This window comes from Mauremys reevesii, linkage group 8 (assembly GCF_016161935.1).
Source record: "Mauremys reevesii isolate NIE-2019 linkage group 8, ASM1616193v1, whole genome shotgun sequence".
Taxonomy (NCBI): Eukaryota; Metazoa; Chordata; order Testudines; family Geoemydidae; genus Mauremys; species Mauremys reevesii.
Window position 1 is genome coordinate 12147558 of NC_052630.1, and position 24344 is coordinate 12171901.

At 47.7% G+C, this 24344-nt stretch overlaps 1 protein-coding gene across 8 annotated transcripts in view; it reads right to left on the bottom strand.

Annotated features, from left to right (window-relative positions):
- JADE2 (jade family PHD finger 2) overlaps positions 1-24344 on the bottom strand; it is a 213666-nt gene that overhangs the window by 117759 nt on the left and 71563 nt on the right. For 4 of the 8 annotated variants that reach the window (XM_039483417.1, XM_039483419.1, XM_039483424.1 and 1 more), the window contains exons 3-4: positions 9053-9110; positions 5260-5345 (exon numbers count right to left, since the gene is read on the bottom strand). In XM_039483417.1, coding sequence (XP_039339351.1) covers positions 5260-5345; positions 9053-9110 — 144 coding nt within the window. Of the gene's footprint in view, positions 1-5259; positions 5346-9052; positions 9111-13692; positions 13865-14903; positions 14968-15405; positions 15468-23237; positions 24007-24344 lie in introns of those variants that run through there. The other 4 variants (XM_039483418.1, XM_039483422.1, XM_039483420.1 and 1 more) reach the window with 4 other exon arrangements.

Sequence of the window (24344 nt, forward strand, 5' to 3'; positions counted from 1 at the left end):
ACGTTCTCCTTGCATCAGCATCCAGCCGGCACCCAGACAGTTAATGCCCTTACTTGTCCATTTCAGCTTCACTTCTGCCTTCACTGTTCTAGCCAGCGCCCTTCTTATCCGATTGCATTATGTCACATTTTTCTAGCTCACTCCGAATTGAGATGAGGCGGCAATATTCAGCAGCAGCAGCGCTAAGAAAGGTAGCAATGCCTGTTGTGTATCTGTAAGCACTAATATTATCTGTCTGTTGGTAAAAAAAGAGACTTAATCTGTTCGTCTGGAAGCCAATCTGGTATCCCTTAATCTAGCCTCATTTCTTTTCAAACTGTTGGATGCCAGTGGTTCATTGAACAACAGAAATTAAAGTGGGAACAGGAGGCATCTTTGTTTCGCCCTTCTCAGCAAATCAAAAGACAATGGCATTAATTTGTTGTAACCACACTGGTTTGGGAAGATTGACAAAGACGTTGGATTCAATTTACAAACTTCTCAGTGAGGCCTCTGCGGTTCCTAACGAGGCTCAGCAAATATGACCATGCTTGCTTGGCTGGGTAGGTTTCGTAGCCGCCTCTCTGACACCATGGCATTCCCAGTAACTCAACTCACCTCACACCGGCCCACAGACCCATCAGCGGAAGGCAACACGGGATAAGGCTTCACGCACAGATAGCAAATGCAGCTGCTTGAAGACAAGTGGTCCAGGCCCATTTCAGCTCCCACTCCAGAGTGAGAGAGAACTTTCTACTACATTCAATAGGCATCCCCTGCACACCCAGTTCCTGCAGCAGCAAGAGCAGAGGGATAAATCTCCACATTCTCTAGTGGGCCCCAGCTTTTGGGGGCCCTCTGCTGGCTTGGGGACCCACAAATCATACTCAGGACTTGGCTTTAACTCAAGCTGGTGTTGGGTTCAAGGAAGTCCAAGCTCTAATCAAGGTAATAAAAATCTTAACAGAGCATGGCAAGAGGATGCTAATGACACTGTGAATGCAGGGTTCTGCAGACAGATGAACCGATGTGCCTCTGCTGTCTAAGCGCAAGGGCTGGACATGGGTGGGGTGCTCACCCACAGCATGAAATCCAGCTTACACAGCAGCTCACACATAGCAGCAAGCAGTGGGAGGGACATAAGCTGGCCAAGGGAGGGGCTGCCCCATGGATCTGCTCAATCTTACCCTTACCAGAGTGCAGGGCTACTTCAGTTCACTGGGAGTGGCTGCTGAGCTGCTCTGCTGAGGAGGGTGGCTCTTACCTTTGCCCTTGTGTAAATGGCTATACAAGGTGCAGGGGGCTGGAGAATCAGGCCCAGGGTCTGTATCGCGTCAAAGAAGAGCCCTGTTAGGACTCTGCAATGTGCACTGATAAATACGAGTGTGCTCCCTGGCAATAGCCTGCACCACGGGATGTTTACAAACAGCTCAGTACTTTTCCATGCTAAGAAGCTTGTTTTTCCAGTTGCCTTGCGTTGGGTTTATGATGTGTATGGCTAATCCCTTGTCACAGAGTCTTTCATAATAAACATCACCCTGACCTAGCTAATAACTATGCAACACTAATGCCTTTGTTGTCATAGGGAATGCAGATGGCACCTCAGCCCCCAACCTAGTCACAGCAAAGCAGGAACACAGCTTCCAGAGGGATGTTGAAAGAGGCTTGAGATTAGCCAGGTACATGAAATCACTGGTTTCCAGGATCTCTTCACAGTAGTTTGCTCAACAGCAGGGGTCCCCCAAAAGCCATAAAGGTTAACAGCAAGAGATGGCTCAAACTATCCACGGCCAGATTGCAAACACCATAGTTCAGGGTTGTCAGTGACTGAGGTTTTGGTTCAGCTCATTATAAAGGTAAGGGCCATTTACTAAATCTAGATCTGGGATTGGATTAGGAAATGGCTACACCTGCCTCCCCACAATGGACTGGACTGCTCAGGAGTGGGGGGTCTGCAGCCTCATCACACTTTTGCTATCTCCCTTTCGTGCTTCCCTTTCCCTGAAAACCTCTCCTACATTTAACGCTGTCTTAGAGAATACAGCACCTCAGTGCACTGTGTGAGATGGTTTTGAGTTGGTTTTTTTTTACATTTCCAAACCCCTCACATACACAGGGCATGTATTGTACTAGATCATACGATGGCTGTGCCTAATATCCTGGAAACAAACACTCAGCACACAGACCTCCACAAATACTACCCTGCACTGAGATCATGATAGATCTGCCAAGCTATTCAGATTAATGCTGGGTCAGAATCCATATAGAATCAGTGCCCCAGGAGGGTGTGGACTGGGCTAGCGGAGATGCTGGATGAGAAATGTATAGCTGAGATCTTCACCACTAATGGCTGTTAAAGTTCCCCAGACACTTTTTGTAAAAAATGGGTTGTTAGCTCAAGCGTCAAGTGGCCAACTTCCAACTTGGGTGCTTACACTCTGCCTCCCAAAATCCCCCCTGCAGTTTCAGTTTAGAGATGACATCTTTCTTCACTTTCTGTCTGAATAGTTGGGTAGTGCTGCAAAGCACTGTTAAACATTGCTCCAGTCCAGAGCCGACTACATTTCCCTGGTTTGAGAACGGACCCCTGTGTATGGCAGTTCATGAAGCAGCATGGGATCTTTTGGGACAAAAGCTGCCACAATACATCTGAATTAACCGATGAGCCTGAGCTGCAGAGTTGGATATGGGTCCAGATCTGAATTTTCCCAATGTGCAGTGGTGCTCAGAGCTGGGTTTGATTCCAGCTGCTATGAACTTCCTCAGAGCTCAGGGGTGCTTGAACCTGGGGTTCTGGTTCAGGCCCAGCTCCAGTTAATTCATTTGTAACTGGATAAACACTGGTTTATTTTCCTTACTGCTCAGCATGAATAACCATATTCTTTCTAGCTGGCCACTAAATGTAGCCTTTTCAACTTATATTAAAGAGCAGCAACAATAAATGTGTCTTTCCTACTAGTCGAAAGGGCAAATTCCTGACACGTGCCACTTCAGAAGGGAACTGTATTTGGATACAGCTTTCCAGCCTTGCAGTGTCATGCTAAAAGGCCAAGTGTTTCCCCTTTGGTTTGTGATGAGTGATTTCAATGATTGCTATGGTAGTGGGTTCCAATGTTGACTGTGGATCTTAGACCTTCTAGAAGCTGGAAATTCACAACTATCTAATCTGATGCCTTTTAAAATGTGTCACACATAGGCAGAAGCAGCTACTCTACAGGATGCGGCCACTGTGCCCACAGAGGAGGCAATGCTGCAAGTTTCCTCTTTTTTGATTCATTTTTGTTTTTGGTTTGTTTGGTGGCTTTTTGGGGGTTTTTTTTGTCCCCAGTCACCTATCTTTCAAGGGCCACATACAGAACAGAAAACCTATTTTACCAGCCTGCTCTGCCAGCCAAGAAAGCCTAAGAGAGTTGAGATATGTCTTGCAATGGCTTTAAAAGAGCAACAAACTCAGGCACTGTCAGGAACATGAATCACAGAGAGAAGAGCCCTCCTCTCAGACTGCCCTGCCAGCAGCCCCCAGATGTTTAAATCTAGGATTATCTGAAGGGTCCTTGCACTGATCTCAAGGGCCATAGCAACTCTTGGGGAGACAGCCTGTCTCTCAGATAGCCAGGGCCTAAAGCACTCAGGCTATAGAGACTTATGTCAACTGATTTGTTTAGATCTGTCCTGGTGAGGTGGGGCCAGTGCATCTGGTCTGGGGAGTGAATGAAGGACCTTGAGAACCACCCCCAAATATCTACCAGCCTGATGCAAATTGAGGATGTTACGGAGGGTCAAGCACTCACTGGGTTAAATTTAGAGATGGTGCGGAAGGCTGGAGGCTGTAAGACACATGGTACTTAAGCAGGTCTAAAGGAATCTCGAGAGAGTCTAAGTTGGAGTAGCATATACAAGGGGGAAATTGCAAGACGGTGTCAGTCACACGAACGTAGACTCCCTCTAGACTCCGACTCAACTCTGGATCTGGACCTGTGTCCAAAGGAGAGGGAGACTGGTACCGCTTTTAAGTGCTGTTCACACTACAGAGGAAACCAAGATAGCAATGACTAGCTTTAAACACTGCTGTTGCTACAACACAGCTGTTGCTAGTATAGTTTCCATGCCCATGGGAATTATGTCTGAGGCCCATGCTAGGCAAAACATGACACAGCTTCACTCCATGCTACAGGATGGTATTATAACACAATCACAGCATGGTTCTCAGAAAAAAAAAAAAAAACAACCTAGCTCCTCTCCAACCAGCTCAGAGAAACTGTGCTGAAAGCCTGCCAGCAGCAAGTGATACAGCTAGCACCATTTCAGCCCCAACGTGGACAGTGCCTTTTATCCCCTGCTAGTAGAGCAAGGGGCTGCCACGGCAAAAGGCCATATGCCAACCGCCTCAGCCTAATGCACGGGTGCCCCGCAGCGGAACTAAAAGGAAAATAATGAAACTTTATTTCCCCCTCCGGGTTAAATACTGTATTGGCTCCTATTTAACAGTCCCCAGTACACCCTAATTATCCAGAAGAGAGGAGTCACCATGTTAAACTGAGGATACCTCCCTCTGACCTCAGAGACTTCTAATATATATGACCCATGTGACCAATTAATTCAAACTTTACTCCATCAAATTCTACGGTCTTCAGGGGCAGCTAATTATATGATAGGACTATAAATACTTGATGGATATGCCTCCCTCTGCAAGATATGCCTCTTTTTGCAAAGGATCAGGCTAACTGGCCAGGCAGCTGATCACTGGGAATCCTCAGCCATCAGGCAAATTCAAATACTGTAATAAAACCCAATCCCACTCACAGTGAAGTCAGGGGGAGACTTTCCCAGCAGAGCAGGCTCATGACGCACTGGAGATGCTTGCAGGCCATTATCAGGATAGCTTTCTGGCTGATACACTCAAGGCCAGCTCTACTTTTATGGGTCCCTGAGGGAAGTAATATACAGGGTCCTATCCAGCTCCTTCTCCATCCTGCTACCTCCCAACTACCCATGACCCACCCCATAACTCCATGCCATTATGAAAGTTTCTCAATAGACGTGCGCAGGGAGAGATCCATGGAGAGTGACAGCTCCAGAGGGCCAATGGGGAGGTGGAAGAGCACAATGCGCCTCTGTTGCTGAGTGCATACTGACAGAGGCATGGGGCTTCTGAGAGGAACAGGTGGCTCTAGCACCTCTGCCTACTGTTAGCCTTCGCGATGCTTGTTTCCATTACACCTGGACAAGCACTAAAATTACCGAAGCACGGGCTGATTAGCAACAAGAAAAGCAACCAACCTCAGAGGGCTTCTTCTCCTTCTGTCTTGACCAGCTGGATTTTGTATTTGGAATTTTGGAGCATCTTGACACTGATGTCATATGACCTTAAATGAGACACAAGGTAAGAGTTATCTGCAGAAGAAACTGACCACAGCTTTTTTGTCATCTGGGTCACAAGACTCACTGTCACAACAGTCCCTCCACCCCCCTTGCTGGACCCTCAGCTGGGAGGCCAAAGAGTGAATGGGCCATGGTGAATGAACTCCCTTCTCAACCTCTCCAGTGATCCCCGGTAGAGGGAGGAGGCATGGGAGTGGGGAGGCATGAGGGAAGCTAGCACTGCTGTTGTCTGTGCTGCCCCTGCTCTGCAGATACTCAGAGATCTCCAGGGCTGTCAATCTCCTGCTGATGAGAACTCAAAGTCCACTTTAAACCACAAAAGACCAAAAATAATAAACCGAAAAAAACCTAGTAGAGCAAGATTAAGAAGCTAGAAATGACCTGCGGTTAAGTTCCCGTCAGTCCAGTCTCAGTTCCATTATTTGGCATTTCTGAAGCCAATAGCTGACACTGAGAAGAGCATCAGGTTTGTGTGAAGTAGGAGTGAATTTGGACTGACACTGAGATAAAATATAATACTTATCTAGCACTTTTCATTTGTAGATCCCAAAGTGCTTTACTAAGGTGGGTAAGCATTATTATTCCCCCTTTGAGACAGGGAAACAGAGGCACACAGCAGTTCAGACCAGTATTTTGAAACTCAGGAGCCTAAAGTTAGACACTCAAACACCTATTTATGCATCTAAATAAGAGGGGCTTGATTTTCAGCAGGGCTGAACACTGTAGCTATCTTGGCTCAGCACCTCTGAAATCGGACAATTTTTTAGGGGACAAAATAAGAATTTAGGGCTAAAATTTTCAAACACGGGTGCCTAAAGTTACACCCAAATCCATACTTAGACTTCAGCTGCCAAGGCTGAAAGTATTGACAAAACTGATGTCCAGATAATCCTGTCATGAAAGAGCCAGGATTAGAACCCATATCTTTTAATAATAATAATATATGGAGATATACCTATCGCATAGAACTGGAAGGGACCTTGAAAGGTCATTGAGTCCAGTCCCCTGCCTTCACTAGCAGGACCAAGTACTGAGTTTGCCCCAGATCCCTAAATGGCCCCCTCAAGGATTGAATGTACAAAGCTGGGTTTAACAGGCCAATGCTCAAACCACTGCGCTATCCCACCCCACTGCTGTCTGTACTTAATGCTCAAGCCTAGAGGCACTCCACCAGCCCACAGCTGCACCAAGTGAAAAGTTACACTACACATTGTATTGAGGAAATAAACACAACATTCCCATCACATTCCAGTGGCAAAACTGTCTTTACATTAGTATTCAAGGACTCTCTTTATTTTGAGTCTTGTGCAGCACCAAGCATAAGAAAAGTAATAATAAATCTTGTCCATATTGGGTAATAAATAACAACACAAATATTTAAACATAATAATAAATAATAATAATAATAAAAATAATAATAATAATAATGACAATTCAATCTTAGCTACAGCAGCACCCCTCCACGTACCACTATAAATACATCTTTTATATCTGGGTCCAGGGTAACCGTCAGTTATGTTTACTAAGAAATAAATGCCGTTGACAGGTTAAGCCAATGGCTGAATGGGCACATGCAGGGACAACTCTACGTTGTATATCAACAAAATCAAACCATGCAAGAAGGTGGCAGAAACACGGCCTAACACAAAGCTTTCAAAACAGCTTAAAGATATAAGGCTGGTGTCAACCAGCCAATTCAATCCCTCAGTGTAAGTCAGTGAAGTTAATGGAGCGACGCTGATTTACACCAGCAAACGATTTAGCCCTTAGTTCAAAGGTCACAATCATTTGTATCCTGTAGGGTCTAGAGTTACATCAAAGTGTGCAAGAACAGTGAGAAAGCAACACCCTGCTGTGCTAAATAATTCAAGGAATATCTGTCCTATATCTCCACAGAATAATATGTCACTTGTTAAGAATGTAATAAAATACAAGCTGTATCAATAGCAAATTTTTGTCCTTGGCACTTGCAAATTCTCACTATCCTGTCTCAGGGAAGCCTTCACCTACATACCTCCCTGTGGCAGCTGCTATCAGCGGGTGCCCCTGCTGTCTCTTCCCAGGGCATCCTTGGCGGGGAACCCTGGCTTTGAAGTCAACTCCCCCACATGACTGGCTAAATCTCAGATTGTTGATTTTTAGGACACAAGAAAAGAGACATTAGCAGTCATTACTCATACCGGTAGACCTTACTCAATGAGTAGGAGTTACAAGATTAGGCCCAGAGTTTGCACTAAGAGATCAAATCAATAATTCCCACTTTACCTGCCTCAAAGCAAACTACAATGTGGTATTAAAACCATGTGAACGAAGATAATACACCAGGCTACCATCTCTTTCTGGCAAAGGCATAAAAAAGGTCATAGTTTTGTTTACAATTACGCTGCAGAAGAGCATTTGTCAACAGTTGAGATATTACCTGCTGCATAAATGCCAAAGTCCAATAGAGATAAGTCCGTGTTGTTTAATACCATGATTAAATATATGCCTTACCCCAAGAAGCCCCTGGAAGCTAGTTAACGCTACTGGGTTTAGTAAGCTCATTGTATAGTAACCCCCAGTGTCAATACAAAATATTGACGATAAAAAGAGGGACCCTACTGCCACCGTGGTGTATAGCCCTAATTATTCCTTTGAATATTGCAATCTCACCCACTGGTGCTGCCTCCTGGGATTCCCACCATGGTCAGGGAGGGCACTTACTCTGGCTACAGCTGTGGGAACTGCAACCACCATCTATCTCATCTAACCCGCATTATAAGGACAAAATCCTGCTCAAAAAAGAACCATCAGGCCATGACTGTAACGTCAGTGGCTGAGAGTCTCCCCGTCTTCAACATTCGAACAGCCTGATCCTGCAAGGTGCCTCGCTCTCAATAAATCACAGGCCTACTTATTTGTTCTTGTGTCTGAAACCAACAGAAATCTGTAGAGACCAGCTGAGGGTTACAATGGAGTCTCTGGGACACTACAGTTCTCCAGCAGCGGGCAATGGCACTGAAGCCAGTAGGAGTGAAGGGCATTCTGCAATTCACAAGGCTGTACCCTAAGGCCCCAGTTCAGCAAAGCACTTACTCGCATGCTTATACTTAAGCGCATGCTTTAATGAGTTGCTGAATAGGGAATGAAGTGAAACATGCTTATAATTAAGTATAATCTTACATGCCTTGCTGAATTGAGGCCTTAATGCCTTTTCCCCAATCTAATCCGCCTCTCATGATGGGAAATCAAGGGGTTCCATTTTCACAGAGACCACAGGGAGTGCTCAATACATAGTTTCCCAATAGGAACTTTACTTTCCATCAACATGATTCCATCTGAAGCTAAATGCACACTGAGTGTAATAAAGGTGAGAAGACAGTCTGCAGTGTCCTGTCTAATAAGGGCTTTGTTTTATTTGAAGTTCTGCAATCAACGCTGCTTTGTAGCGCTGTCTCTCTCCTTCCCACCCGGAGGAGGACACTTTTATCAGATAAGAGACGCCCACAGCCAGACATTTAAATTGATACCAACTCGTCGTACATCAGTAATGTATTTTTGAAAATGGATCCCAGTGCACAATTTATTGTACTGAGACTACCCAGTAAATGCAGCTTTCCCAACTCCTTGCAAAGTAATTATTCAAATGCTTTCCCTGCTGGAGGTGAATCGCTCAGTTATCTTGTTCAAAGCCTTGAATTAAAGGTCTTACTGTCAGTGGTGTCTGAGTTATCACTGCTGATTGAATACTTTCGACGTTTCTCTTCCATCTGTAACAAAAGAAATTGAATGTTACACTTACTGTTCAGGAAACTCATCACCGTACCAAATCACTGTTATCTCTGAATATCCACGCATCATGTTAACCCAGTCACACTAGCAAATACTTACCCTAATGACAGAAAAGTATGAGGGGTGTGGGGGAGGGTTAAAGAATGTAAAACAGCACTGAGTCCCTACTTCACAAAACTTTAAGGATGGCAAAATTTCTCTCCTGAGTTTCTCTGCTGGTAGGAGGTAAGGATGTGATCGCATTTTTGTCACTCTGCTCCGTACAGCAATTTGCCTAATGCCCATTCAAGTCTGGCATCCAAATGCATTAGTGAAGAATGCTCCTCACTACAGCATAGAGAACCCCTGGAAAGCTGCCTTAAAGACTGGAATACAGAGCTACTGAATTAAGCAGCAGTCACTTGTCGAATATGGCAATAGATGGCCAGTGAACTACAGGATTGAGCTATACTGTTAAGAAGGGAATAGATGTAAGAAATGGATCTATGCACTTTGAATAGGGTCCCTGGGTGAAATCTGGGCTCCACTGAAGTCAACAGGAGTTTTGCCTTTGACTTCAGAGGAGCCAGGATGTCACCCTCTGACTCATCTTCCCACTTGCCCACTCAGTCAATATCCGTTTAACTTCACAGGTGCCTGTCAAACCCTAGTTGCATTCCATACAAACCTGAAATATGCTTCCCATAACACAGACCTCCTACTAACCTTTCCATAACACTGGTGTAACCTTCATCAAGGCCTCCATCTCAACCCCAGACCCATCCCGGCAAAGCCTGCGAGAACAAGTGAGTCTTGCATCATGTCTCAAAGGTCACAAAATCCAGTCTCTAGCAAATCAAGTTGGGAAGCCTGCTCGGGAAAGCTGAACCCCTCACCAAGAACAGACTCCCAGGTCTGTTAATCATCCTAAATCACCATTGCTGAGGAATAACATGATGTGACAGGTCTCTAGGAGCATAGGCGCCGACTTATATGGGGCTCTGGGGCTTTAGCCCCATGAATAAATCCCAAGCAGGGGCTCTGCCCCACCAATGTTTTTTCTCCCCTGCTTAGAGCGCCCCCCGCCGCTGCCGCCGCCGCCGCCAGGGCTGCCCAGAGCCCTTTAAATCCCAGCCGCGGCCGGGAATCAGAGGGCTCTGGGCTGCCTGCTGCAGCGGGAAGCTCAGAGCCCTCTGATTCCCGGCTGCGGCTGGGATTTAAAAGGCTCTGGGTTGCAGGCAGCCCAGAGCCCTTTAAATCCCAGCAGCGGCTGAGATTTAAAAGGCTCCAGGCAGCCCAGAGCCCTTTAAATCCCAGCAGCGGCTGAGATTTAAAGGGCTCTGTGGGCAGCCCAGAGCCCTCTGATTCCCGGCCGCGGCTGGGATTAAAAGGCTCTGGGCTCTGCAGGCAGCCCAGAGCCCTTTAAATAATCAGAGGGCTCTGGGCTGCCTGCTGCAGCGGAAGCCCAGAGCCCTCTGATTCCCGGCTGCGGCTGGGATTTAAAAGGCTCTGGGCTCAGGCAGCCCAGAGCTTTAAATCCCAGCCACGGCTGGGATTTAAAGGCTCTGCGCTTGCAGGCAGCCCAGAGCAATCAGAGGGCTCTGGGCTGCCTGCAAGCCCAGAGCCCTCTGATTCCCGGCCGCGGCTGGGATTTAAAGGCTCTGGTTGCAGGCAGCCCAGAGCCCTTTAAATCCGGGAATCAGAGGGCTCTGGGCTGCCTGCTGCAGCGGAAGCCCAGAGCCCTCTGATTCCCGGCCGCGGCTGGGATTTAAGGCTCTGGGCTGCCCGCCGCAGCAGACAGCCCAGAGCCCTCTGATTCCCGGCCGCCTGGGATTTAAAGGCTCTGGGCTGCAGGCAGCCCAGAGCAAATCCCAGCCGCGGCTGAGATTTAAAGGGCTCTGGCGCAGTGGGCAGCCCAGAGCCCTCTGATTCCCGGCCCCGGCTGGGATTTAAAGGCTCTGGGCTCCCTGCGGTTGCAGGCAGCCCAGAGTCCTCTGACTCCCAGCCGGGCTGGGATTTAAAGGGCTCTGGGATCCTGCCAGCAGCGCAGAGCCCTTTGAATCCCAGCCTCTGTCCGCTGATTGCCCTCCCCAGACCCCTGCCCCAACTGCCCCCAGAACCTCCACCCCTATCTAAGCCCCACTGGTCCTTGTTCCCAATTACCCCCTCCCGAGACCCCTGCCCCTAACTGCCCCTTGGGACCTCAGCCCCTATCTAAGCCTCCCTTCTCCTTGTCCCCAACTGCCCCCTCCTGAGACCCCACCCAACTTCCCCAGGACCGCACCCCTACCTGTCCCCTGATAAACCTCTTAGACTCCCATGCCTATCCAATTGCTGCCTGTCCCCTGACTGCCCCTTGAACCTCTGCCCCATCCAACTCCCCTGCTCCTTGTCCCTTGACTGCCCCCGAACTCCCTACCTCTTCTCCAACCCCAAACTGCTTACTGTGCCACTCAGACCAGCGATCTGGCTCCATGCAGCTCCAGACAGTTGCTGCCATGCTCCCCATGGAGCCCACAGCCCTCTCCCACCCCCAGCACCTGCCTTCCAGATTTGAACACCTCAAAATTCAGGAGTGCTCAAGCTTGGTTTGGGCAGCTTTACTTCATTTCTCCCAAATCAGTTTCTGCAAGGTGCCAACTGAAGGTGTTGGAGAACAGAGAGATCAGGTGGCCTCCTAATGCCTGGAAAAGAGACAAAGGCCGGAGGAGGGAGTGTCAGTGCCTGTGCGGACTTCTGGGAAGTGCACGGTGTGGAAGGGGATGCTGTGATGCTTTGGAACATCTCCATACAAAGCCAGTCAGGACTCTGAGGAGCCTCTCTCTCGGAGCATACTGTCTCCAGGGCAAGAAGCTTACACCTTCCTGGGTCTGACCTCGGAGCATTCAACATGCCCTTCCACACCATGCACTTTCCAAAGTGAGTCTGCCCAGGCTGGTCCTGGGGCAACCAGAGGTCGCTGCACCCCAACTCTGCAGTCAGATGTGACTCTCAGCCAGACAGTAAAACAGAAGGTTTATTAGATGACGGGAACACAGTTTAAACAGAGCTTGTTGGTACAGAAAACAGAACCCCTCTGTCAGGTCCATCTTGGGGGGTGGGGAGCCCAGAACCAAGTTCTGGGTCTCTCCCAATTTCCCCAGCCAGCTCCAAACTGACACTCCCTCCTCTGGCCTCTGTGTCTCTTCTGGACAAGGAGGCCACCTGATCTCTTTGTCCCCAACACCTTCAGTTGGCATCTTGCAGGGGAAACTGAGGCACCCACACAGTATTCAGAGAAAATATTAAGAACATTCCCACTTCATCACAACAGATGCAACAAAATATAATACTGTATATTGAAGTAGGCAAGTGCTGCTTCTGACTTTCCACTTTTAATTGACCCTTGTAATCTTGTGGCACTGACGCTTCATTTTATATGCGGGGGCACCACCATTTTGGGCCCCACCAAAAATTATACAAACCTGCCGCCTATGTCTAGGAGACATGACCCAAGCCAATAAACTTCACCTGGATATCAAATGAAAGCAGGGGTAGCTCGCAGCGCATAGGTGTAGTGTGAAAAGCAATGCCTAAAAAGCCATGGTTCCATCTACTCCTCACCCTCCCACCCCTCTCCACCTACCAGTCTGTGGGGGATGGGGAAGAACTGGGTGCTCTGCGCTAACTGCAATTTCCCCAGAGGATTTGAAGGGGTGGCCTCCTGTACAGCCCAGTTTAGGAATCCACCGTCTGGGTGCTATTAGCATGGTACAAGTGATATTCCCTCTTCTGCTGCTGACTCGCTTTGTGCCCTCGGACAAGTCACAGAATTGACTGAAGTCAATGGGAGTGGTGAGTGCTTAGTAGTCCTGACAATCAGATCCTAAGAGTCTAATATTGGACACACAAAAACTGAAGCGCCCAGACTAAGAAACGCTTTAAAATAATTAGCCTCTCTGTGCCTCAGTTTCCCAATCTGTAAAATGTGGATAACGGTACTTCCCTACCTCTGCACAGAGGTTTGAGAGCTACAGAGGAAAAGTGATGTCTTATTAACTAATCTAAATTATTATATTATGGGATGTGGGCAGACATTTCATATGTTATGTACATATACGTATATATACACACGCACATTCTCATGGCATTCCTCCCAGTCATTTATTTTTCCTAAGGCGGCTAAGGGGGACTTAGATTGCACTTACCTCCCTTTTTCCTAAAATCTTAGGAGGAAAAGGAGAATAAAACATTTGTATGTATTTTGTGTGTGATTTAATCAGATTAGCTATTAACAACAAACCACTCTTGATAGCATGCCATAGCATGCCATTTTACCCTCGGAGAATATGAGAATATCCACCAATACCTCAACATATAAAATCCTAGCAATGTCTTTATTTCTCAGTACATGTGCAATGTTTTATCTCAGCATTATAAGGGATAATACTACAAAGTAACATAAACATTTAACTATCAGTGTTGTGGTAAAACATTGCGCTGTCAAAACATGATTAAAAATGTTCCTTGAGAATATGGCAATATCAATACTTGGAGTGATTCAAGAGGAAACAGATGTTATTAAACCAGCCTTGTACTTACTAGCCATTAGATTTTGCTTGGGGAAAAAGATATTAAAGATGGATTTAACAGCAGTTTACTTATCCTTAGTGGAAATTCCAGTTGGACATTTTCAACTGGTTCCTATTGGTTCCAACTGGCACACAGGATTTTGGAGCACAATGATTGGGCTTCTGATTGACTGACTCCTGGGGCTAATTCTTCATACAACTGAAACAAACACAGGCTAGTAGAATGAAACAGAGAGCCATGGAAACCAAAGGATTCTAGTAATGCCCAAAGGAATTTCCAGTAGAGCAACGAGGCATGTGTCATCCATCTAAGGTTCTCCTGGAAGACATGATAGTATTATTGACTCCTAAGGCCTTCACCCAAGGGAAGAAGGATGGTTATGTGATCAAGGCACAGGTCTGGGAGTCAGGTGACTATGATTAATTTCTGCCCTGGCATACTCTGCTGAAACTCCACTGATTTCACCCAGACTGAATTTGGCCCCTCAGTCCTGTTCCCAGCTGTTCTACAGACTTCCTGAGTGACCTTAGGCAAGTCACTTAACTTCTCTATAACTCGTTTTTCTCACCTGTAAATAAGGCCCTTCCCCCAGAAGTGAGGAGGCTAACTTTAATTTATGTTTGTAAAGTGCTTTGAGATCTTTGGATGGGAGCCATTATAGAAAGGCAAACATTATTCTGTTAAGGCAATAATGCAGACATTCCACACACATCTCTCCCATCAAAATCCATGTGAATTCTAAATACAGAAAGACTACAGGATCAGTATATTAATACTGTTTTACATTTACACAGCGTCTTTCATTCCAAAGTGATTTACACAGCATGGGTAAACTCCTGGTTCTATATAAATCGTTTTGCCACTGACTTGAGTGAAGCCAGGATTGCACCTTCTAAAACAAATTCTGCTCTAAATCCATTGATTTGAACAGAATCTGGCCATACAGACATACAGCGCTATTGAAATGCCTCCAGAACTTGGGTGGATGAAGACAGCCAGCTGATGCACAATGCACTGCACAAGTGAAGGGAGAGGACGTTTTGGCCCAGGGCACTGGACCAGTCACAGCTCTTAGGAAAAATGTTGCAGGGTCCTTAATTTCCATGCAGAACAGAAAGGACACTGCTTTCTTAATGTCTTGTCTGAAAGCCTCTATGCAGTGAAGTAAATGGCACTTAATTCATTAATCTTGGAGGAATAAATAGCTGAGTCAACTCTACCAGAATTTGAACATGTGATTCCAGGGAATCTCAGTTACCCCAACCTGCTGATTAGATCACTGAGCCACCCCTCAGGCATCCTACGTAACAATGCAGGGAGCTACATTCCTTGCATTCCTTTAGTTATGTCATCATCTCTAGCAGAGAAAACACAGACCTTTATGAGCTTGGACTCAAGCCTTGCCTGGTCTGTGAAAGAAGTTTTCACAGCCAATTTGGTTTGAAAACATACTACTGGGTAATTTTTTAAGTCCACACACATATTTGACACTTTAAAAATAATCTTGATTCATGTTTTAATTTAATTTCTCCTTTAACTGAACTTTTCCATATAGAGGATCTTTATCAAAGTCATAAACAAATGGGGAAAAAATAATGCTCTTAAAGGTCACTGTCAGGTCATATTTAGCCCAAAATTTAGGTTTTAAAGAAGCAAAGACCATTAGAAAGGCTTTTACCAAGCTTTGGGGGGCATTCACACATGAAATACTTTTTGACTAACCCTTTACCCTTCATATCCTCTGGGAAATCCACTGGCACATCTTAGCTCACTGGGCAGAGATTCTGCTCTAGCGTAGCAAATGCATCTCTTCTCCAAAATGCACACTCTCACTCTGTGGCATCACAGGTACCTGGGGTTGCAATGAAACATTTGGTATCTGTGATGTGCTAGAATAAAGCATTCTAGGATATTGTAGGTGAAGCGGAAATGCTAGAAGACTTCACATATGTCTGTGATGAGCGGTTCCACGGACCATGGGGGCCACAGCACAAAAATCTGCCTGAACTCCCCTCTGGTTTCAGCTTTACAGTTCATACTCAAGCACAGAATCATGGCCTAACAATGCCCCGGTACAAAATACAGTTACTTTCCCCAAAAATGCATTCCAAGCAGGCAATTTCTGAGACCACCTCTACAGCAGGTCACTAAGGAGCATGAATAAAATAAGATGCTAATATAATTTCGACTGGAAAGGTCTCTCCTATAGAGGCACTCTTTAACATGAAAGACAGAATTATACAGCAAACTCTATTCGCAAATTCCTAAAGCACTTTAACATGTGATTGGAGCCCCTATATTAAACTCTAATTAATCTACATATGTTCTCTGGAAAGAAAATTACAGTAACAAATTATTTGGTCATCATATATTCCTGGTTTGTTTTGGGGAGGGGGGAGGTATGCCTATCCTAAGACCTTCCCTTGTGCTCCTAGCTTCCCCTCTCCAACGACTTCTTATTTAAGCTCATGCTTAAATAAATTTGTTAGTCTTTAAGGTGCCACAAGTACTCCTGTTTTTTTTTTTTCTTATTTTGTGTGATGGTTGTGAAAAATACATTGAATTCTGTGTTTTCTTCCTAAATTGCAATGGGAGCTGTGAGAAACCATTTTCCTGTTTGATACTAACATAAGGAAACAGAAATACAAATAGAGAGTAGTGGCCCCAGTGGTAACTTAGGAAACTTTTTTCCGAATCAGTCACTTTCTTGCAATAACCCATGGTGCTGCAATTCCATTTTTTGTGAATTAGAAGAATGGAGCAGGTCACTGTGTTTTCCCTTTTGTGTTAACTGTTTATTTGCCTTGTCTTGAGGTCTGTATGACAGGCAATTAGACAGGTATAACATACAGAGAAGAGGATAGAGAGGCTTCAGATGTTATACTGTTACAGGCTCATTCATCTTCATCGGACTGTGACATACATTTTACCTTCACACTTTTGGAGGCAAATCCTACAAGACTCAATCATTATTCAGACAAAACTCCCATGAACTCCAATGCGGTTTTTGCATTTGGTATATTTAGATGGTTTTGTGAGAACAAGAGAACAAACTTTCAGTTAAGGGGCTGTGCAAAAATGCCACAGGTCAAATTCAACCCTGACACGACTAAGAGCAGCTCCTAAGGTTTCAATGGCTGTTACAACGCTTCCCACTTACACCAGGGCTGAATTAGCTTCACATGGTTAACAAATCTCTACAGAGCATTATTAAATCCTGGCAAGGAAATATACACACTGGGCCCAATCCCCCTGATTCTGCTGGTAAATCATCGAGGCATATGTGATGCAGAGTGGCCTCACTCCAGGACAGAGGGGATTAACCCACCTTGGGAGCTCAGCTAACCAAGCTCCGGCCCACACACAGGACATAGGGGGGTGAGACTCATAGACTCATAGACTTTAAGGTCAGAAGGGACCATCATGATCATCTAGTCTGACCTCCTGCACATTGCAGGCCACAGAACCTCAGCTCCCTACTCCCCCACCCCGGCTCCTGTAATAGACCCATAACCTCTGGCTGAGTTACTGAAGTCCTCAAATCATGATTCAAGACTTTGAGTTACAGAGAATCTCCCACATACACTAGTTTAAACCTGGAAATGACCCATGCCCCAAACTGCAGAGGAAGGCAAAATAAAACCAGGGTCTCTGCCAAACTGACCCTGGGGGGAATTCCTTCCCCACCCAAAATATGGCAATTAGTTAGACTCTGAGCATGTGAGCAAGACCCATCAGCCAGACACTTGGGAAAGAATTCTCAGTAGTAACTCACAGCCCTCCCCATCCAGTGTCCTATCACCAGCCATTGGAAATATTTGCTGCTAGCAGTCACAAATTGGCTACATGCCATTGTCGGCAGGGCCCTGCACTTGCAACTCAGTTGGGGTTAGGCCAGGGAAGGAGACAGATGTCCTTCCCAGGGCACCAAAGTGCCAGCAGAACCCTCAACCAGCTGTGGCAGACGATGGTCCCCCTGAGCCGGCCTGGGAGAAGACCAGGCAGAGGAGAATGTGAAACACCTGAGTAAAGAAACATCTGACTATGAGACGGAGACCCAGAGAGGAAGCGGAGAGTGAGCCGCTCGACATGGAGAGGAGGAACCAGGTCTCAGCAGCCGTGGAGTAGCCTCACGAGCCACCGGTAGGAAGTAGCCTACGGAAGTGAGATATTGACTCAGCTGTGCTGCTGGGAGACAAGGTAGCTACCCCACGCTTCCCTGCCAACTCTGTGGCGGGACCACCCATCACTTCTAGGGTCCTGGGCTGGGACCTGGTGGAGAAGGGCAGGCCCAGATCCCCCTACTCCCAGCCCTTCACTCGGGGCTGAATGAGCCCTTGGCTGTTTATCTGTTTAGCCCTTGGGCAGGAAGCCTGAGCCATGGTCTGCTTACAGGCTTAGCCCCAGGCAAGAGGCCTGAGCTACCACCTTCCCAGTGACCCGGCTGCAAACAAGGATGCCTGACCACCCGGCATTAGCACCAATTCCCTGTTGCCCTGGCTCTGAAACCCCAGGAACCTTAAATGTCCAGAGAAATGAGAATGCCTTGGTATCTAGGCTGCTCTTGGTCAATTTCCTGCTTTTAAGGTCCTGGTAGTAAAGTCTGGCTGGGGAGGCAGGTCCTCATTAGCTAGGAGGTGCTTTAAAAGGGTCAGGGCAGAGACCCAGAGACTTGAGACAGCTAGAGGTTATTCCTAGGAGACAGGAAAGGGAAGGCTGATGCACACAGCTTTGTGAAGGGGACAAAAAGGCAGAGGGGATCTTCCATTATCATTAGGGACAAGAAGAGGGCTGGGAGAGAGGGAGGAAAAGGAAGAGAGAGATCAGGGTCTTGGGCAGCTGGGTGCTGAGGAACAAGAGGGGGACAGCCAGCGTCAACGGGATGTGAATGCAGGGAGGGCTGGTCAGTGGAAAGGAGAGGGAAGTTAAGAGCCAGGGGGACCGTGGATCAGCTCCACTGACTATCCCTACTAACATCCCAGTAGTTCACTGCTTCTATTTTAGATGCTGTGATTCATTACATATATTTTAAGCTAGGATTTGTCCCCTATGTGCTGCCTTCTGGCCTGCTCACTTCAAGTAAGACACTTTGCTATGTTAATTAGGGAAAAAATATTGCCCTCTGGTCCCCTCTTGCACAGCCCTCCCCAGACCTTTCCACCTCTGCCCAGCGCTGCAAACCACCCACAACCCCTGCTCTGATGGGAAGCCTGGAGCTTGCCAGCACAGTCGCAAAGTGTCTGTTGCTGGCCTGAGACAGGATGGGTCCCAGCTTGCTAGCTCTCCTGGGCAGGCTTCAAAGAAGCCTCAATTGGATTTTAATGCTGCCCTTTTCTGGGGATGAACGCACCATCTGCAGCAGCGTCCCCACAGGCATGGGTAGTGTCAGACAGCACCCCACTGCATCCGGAGTGGTGAATCTGATCTGATCCATTCATTTCTGTGTGGGTTGCAATCAATTTCAATGTGCTAGAGCAAAGGGCATCTAAAGTGTTTCAGTAAAAGACAAGTGTCCTTGTTCTTCTCTGCACTAAGCACTGCTTGCTGTTTTGGTTCCTGGAGCAAATTTTAATCTCATTTAAATTTAAAACAAAACAAGTCCCGCTCACTTCCTCTGCTTTGCATTTTTTCCATATCTAGTAGGGGATTTTTTCTTTATTACTCATTTTTATGACTTGACTTTCCTTTTCTTTTATTTTCATCCTCTCATTAACCAGCTCTCTCCACATGTTTAAACGCATCACGGATATCAGAGAGGTTACTCTGGGCACGAAGAGGGTGTCACACACTGAAAATTCGTTATGCACTGTATCTATTGGGTTTCTGGGAACCGGGCGGGCAGAAGCAGGGTGGTCATCTGCTCCTGCCCTGAAAGGGCTTGAAGCCAGCCCTGGAAGAGGGCTGGGGCTGCAGGCTAAAAGCTCGTTGATTGGAGAAGCAGCCGCAGCTCGGCCATGCCCCAATCAGACTGCAGCTGGCCCTATAAAAGCCAGTGAAGCCAGGAGCTGAGAGGATTCTCCTTCTAGTTCTTGCGGGAGAAGGGCCTGGCTGCCTGGGAGCTGAGAAAGAGTACCTAAAGTGGAGCAGGGCTGGTGGAAGACTAGAGGAGCTGGGGGAGCACCAGCTTGGGAACCCCCCAGGCTGCAGGCCTTGTTAAAGGCCAGAAAAGGTACTGGGGTTGCGGAGGGGCAGCCCAAGGGTAGGCAGAGGCAGCAGGTCCAAACCCCCCTTGCTGGTGATGAGTGGCATTTATACTGCAGTCTGCCCCAGTGAATGGGGGCTAGATCAAGATTGGCAGTAGCCATAGTCTGAGGTAAGGTGGGGATAGAGGGTGGGGGTTCCCCGGGGAGGGGAGATCCAGATCTGCGGGGGTACTGCCAGGGGGCAGCACCTCGGCCTGAAAGGGGCCAGGAGGGACTCAGGCCCAGCAGCAAGTGGGACACCGGCCTGCAGAGGGTGCTCTGGAGGCTGGAAACACTAATTCCCTGGACAACTAGCAGGAAATGCTGCAGGGTTGAGTCCCACCCCATGACATGCACAAATACAAAGAGAAAAGTAAATGAGGATGGGCACTGCATGCTGTGCACAGAATCAATGGCTCCGTCCTGCATGTTCCTGAGCACCCTTAACTCAGGGCACTCAGAACATGCACAAATCCCACAGGGTCAAATCCTATTGAACTGGCAGTTTGAGGACCACATGTCAGGCAACTTTCAGAGCTTGGTGCCAAATGCTCTATTAGCAGAATCACGAAGAATTAAATTAATTTCACCTCCCTGCCTATAACCCTTAACTCAGTCTCTGGACATAGCCTTGATTTTCAGAAACCCACCTGATCTTTCCTACCAAAAAACAAACGTAACCTTTTTGCAAACTATTTTTACTAATAGCTCACAATTACTTTAATCTCAATGGCTAATAAATGCTTAAAGGTCAAACACAGTTCCTAAAAGCAAGGCTCTTTACCCCAAGGGAGAGGCTAAGCACCACCTTAATGTGGAGCCAAATCCTCATTTTCAAAGATCTCATTGGTAAGGGGGATCCAGATTTAAAACAGTAATTGCATTATTTGTAATGATAGCTGGTGTGGGGGAAGGGAAGAAAACGAATTGGCTTGGTATTTGGAAAGAGCATCTTGCCAGGTAGTTTGAGATTTGCACTTGCTGTTCAAAAGATTAATGGGATTTAGGGGCACGCAGGGGTCTTTCCACAATTGCACCTGAGCCTGAAAATCCAGTAGCTTTTGCACCCTGCAAAAGCAGTTCCCAACTTCCCACACTATTTCACTCTGAAAGCACCTTTCAAGGAGGGGAGTTGACGGATGGATTCCCTGTCATTTGAAAAGGTAATTAGCTCCAAATTAAATGTAAACCCAGTTCCTAAAATTAAAATCCAATTAGATGCTCCACCAAAGAGACACCAAATTGTAAAAAAGTATGGTCAAGATTGTGCAGGTAGGAGGCAAGTGCTGATCATTAAATGATCCCCCAGAGACAGTGGCCAGTCATTCAAGAGGGAACTAAACCTAGAGCTCACTCCTATTTCTGTAACCTATGTGCACATGCGATACAAGGGAGCAGGGTACTTGCTTTGCAAAATAAACATTGCAGAAGATGCTATCTTGGATGCATTTTGCTTCCCCCTAGAGGAAGGGAAAGAGGAGTGGCAAAACCTAGCATGAAACCGATGGGGGAGTAGAGAAACCAGTGACTAGAAAGAGGAAGATAGGAGATCAGTAAAAGAATAAAACCAGGTAAACACCAGGGGGCCAGTGAGATGCTGGCAGGAACAGAAAGCGTGGGCATCACGAGGCCAGTGGGAGACTATGGGTCTCTCTCTAGTAGGGAAGGGTAGAGATGGAGTGCAGCCCTGAGAAGGGCTTTAAGAGACTGGGTGTGAGAATTAGGGCGAGCCAGTGGGAGCATGTATGTGTAGAAGTGATTGGAGCATGGAAGAGTGAAGATGAGAGTGAGATGATGAGATACAGAGACGGGTGGGGGCAGAGGGACTGTCTTAGAGCAGGAGGGGAAGGGATGTATTCATGTGCCCAGATCAGAAAAAAAAAAAAAACAAAGCGAGAAGGACATTTTGGAGGCTGTCTATGTCTCTCCCGCAGCAAATGGAGAGAGAAGAGGGATTGTATGCGAAGGAAAGCAGAGGGGATCAGAGGGAATATTTGTTGCTCAATGTCAGGACTTCTTGTTCCCATCTTCGCTTAAAGAGATTCCCTCAAATGCTGCTGAATGAATCTCCTGGAAGAAAGACGTGACCCTTGCAGAAAACAAACAGGAGGGGCTGCTGGCAAGGGAGACTGCATGAGAGATGGGCACCTGCCAGGAGAGGGGCAGTGACAGCCAGAGATGGGGCAGGAGGGAGAAGGGAATGGGGGGATGTGAGCCAGCAAGAGAGCTGCAGACAAGAGGGATGAAGCTGGGGTACAGGAGAATGGGAAGGAGAATGGCTACAAACCCAGAAAGCGAGGGACAGGGATGCAAGAGAGGCAGCCAGGGAGGATGGACTGCATTGCACGGAGCAGAGGGGCTGGACGGAGGAGCCGGGAATGGAGGGGATGAGGAAGGGCAGCCCGCAGGAGCGAGCAGAGCGGAGGGGTGTGAGGGAATGCACGGGAGCAGGGAGGAAGGAGGGATGAGCGAGGGAGCGGAGACTGGCTCGGGGGTGGGCAGGCAGAGATGGAGCAGGAGAGGATGAGACGCCCCCAGAGGAGTCCGCCGGGAGCCGGGAGAGTTGGAGAAGGTAAACAACAGCCATGCCCCCTACAGTCCTGCCGCGGCCGCTGCCTGTACATTTCCATTCCCAAACCTCGCCGTGCCCCCAGCAGCGCGCGGCTCTGGCTCGCCGGCGGGCCCTCCCCCACCCGCTACAGCAGGGCTGCAAACCCGGAGCGCCCAGGAAGCTCAGCCCCGGGCTCCGCCACCCCCGCCGGCGGGGCGAGCGCTGCCCGCCCCTCCGCTGCCCGGTGCATTGTTTGGGGCCGTGCAGGATTTGGCAGGGACCTGGCAGCCCCAGCACGTGAGAGGAGCGGATCATGTGCACCAGCTCCAAGAATTGCAAGGCTCCAAAACGTGCTGCGTATCAACAAAATGAAACTCGTGTCTCTCCCTTGCTGGGCTACCTCGCTGCCTCCTGTGGCACATTTCACACCCCCCTCCCGACCCAAAGCACCCGGATCCCTTTGGACCCTGATGCCTGGCTGCTTTGCCCGTTGCAAAAATAAACGGTGCTGTTTTCCCCCTCCCCAATCCAGAGGCGGTTTGGGGTGAGCTCTGCCGCAGTCATTAATTTGGAAAATAAAAAAAAAACCGTCTGCGCCGACCCTTTAAAAGTTCTTGTTTACATTCCTGCTGCTTCCTTTTTACTCTTTAAAACATGAGTGACCAACATGCGCAATCGATCTGGGTAAAATGCTGCACATTTCCCCCCTTCCTAGCAGTCAGCCCAGCGAAATGGAAAGGAAAAAAAAGCCAGAGAGATGCAAAATAAAGATCTGCTGCAAATTAAAGCAATCCAAAATGCAATCCTCCTTCATCCTTTACCTTTGCTGGGAGAGTGTCCTCAAAGAGTTGAGACTGTCCCTCAGGTTACAAAAGAGGAGTGTGGAGAGGGGGCGGGGGGGATGCTCCAGCGATTGAAATGATCAGGAAAGCCCCTTTGCACGATCAATCTGGTATCATTGCGAAGAGGGGGGGGGGAAATAACCCCCCTGCTGGATCCGAAGATGACACCCTCCTCTTAGGAGTGGATACAAAGTAACTCCATGGATGCGAACCCAAAAGAATTGCTTCCAGCCGAGATGGCCGCTCTGTGCACGATCCAGCCCTATATGCGTGTTTCTGTTTCTTTTTTAACCCAGACTTCCTTAGGATCTCTTTGCAACAACGACCAGTTCTTCTGCTGACCTTTTTATTTGGGGAGGGGGGCAGGTGGGAGGACCGGAGAAGTGACTTTTTTAAATTATTAGTATGATCAAGAATGATTTTCACTTCCCCCCAAATCTTTCTTCAATTTCTTTTTTTCTTGTTTGTTGTTTCTTCCTGGGCAGCAGCAGGTCCAGGTGCAGCAGACATGGGTCCCATCTCTGGTTGTGTTTGTGCATGTGTTGTCTTGTTCCCCCTCCCCCCTTTGCTGTTCACCTCCCCCAGATGCGTTGGGTCCCCATCTCTCTTTTGCTCTGGGTAGAGGCAAGCGGCGGGGTCGGGTTGCTCACACACACTGTACAAGTCTGATCAGGTCGCTTTCGCAATGATCCCCAGCCGCGTACACACGCACACACATACACACACACACCACAACCCCAGCCGTGGAACGCACACACTTCTTTACCTCCTCTCCCCCCTCTGCTTCACTCCCCCTCTCTTCTCCGAGCTATGGGCACAGGCTGGGCTCCTGCTGCTGCTGCAACCTTAAAAAATAAGCTTATACTTAAAAAAAATCTTTTGGCGCCATATTAATGACGTACTTAAAATTTGCCATTTCTCCTGCGTCAAAAAGACGTTTCTTGCAAATAACAGATTCTGGGCAAGGCGGAAAGAGGGACTCCGAAAATCCTGCAGGAGACCCTCGTGAGGGGCTAAAAGGGGCTTGCATTGCCCAGAAGTGCCTGAAAGTGCCAGCTGGGTGGGGATGGGGGAGGGCGGTAAGAG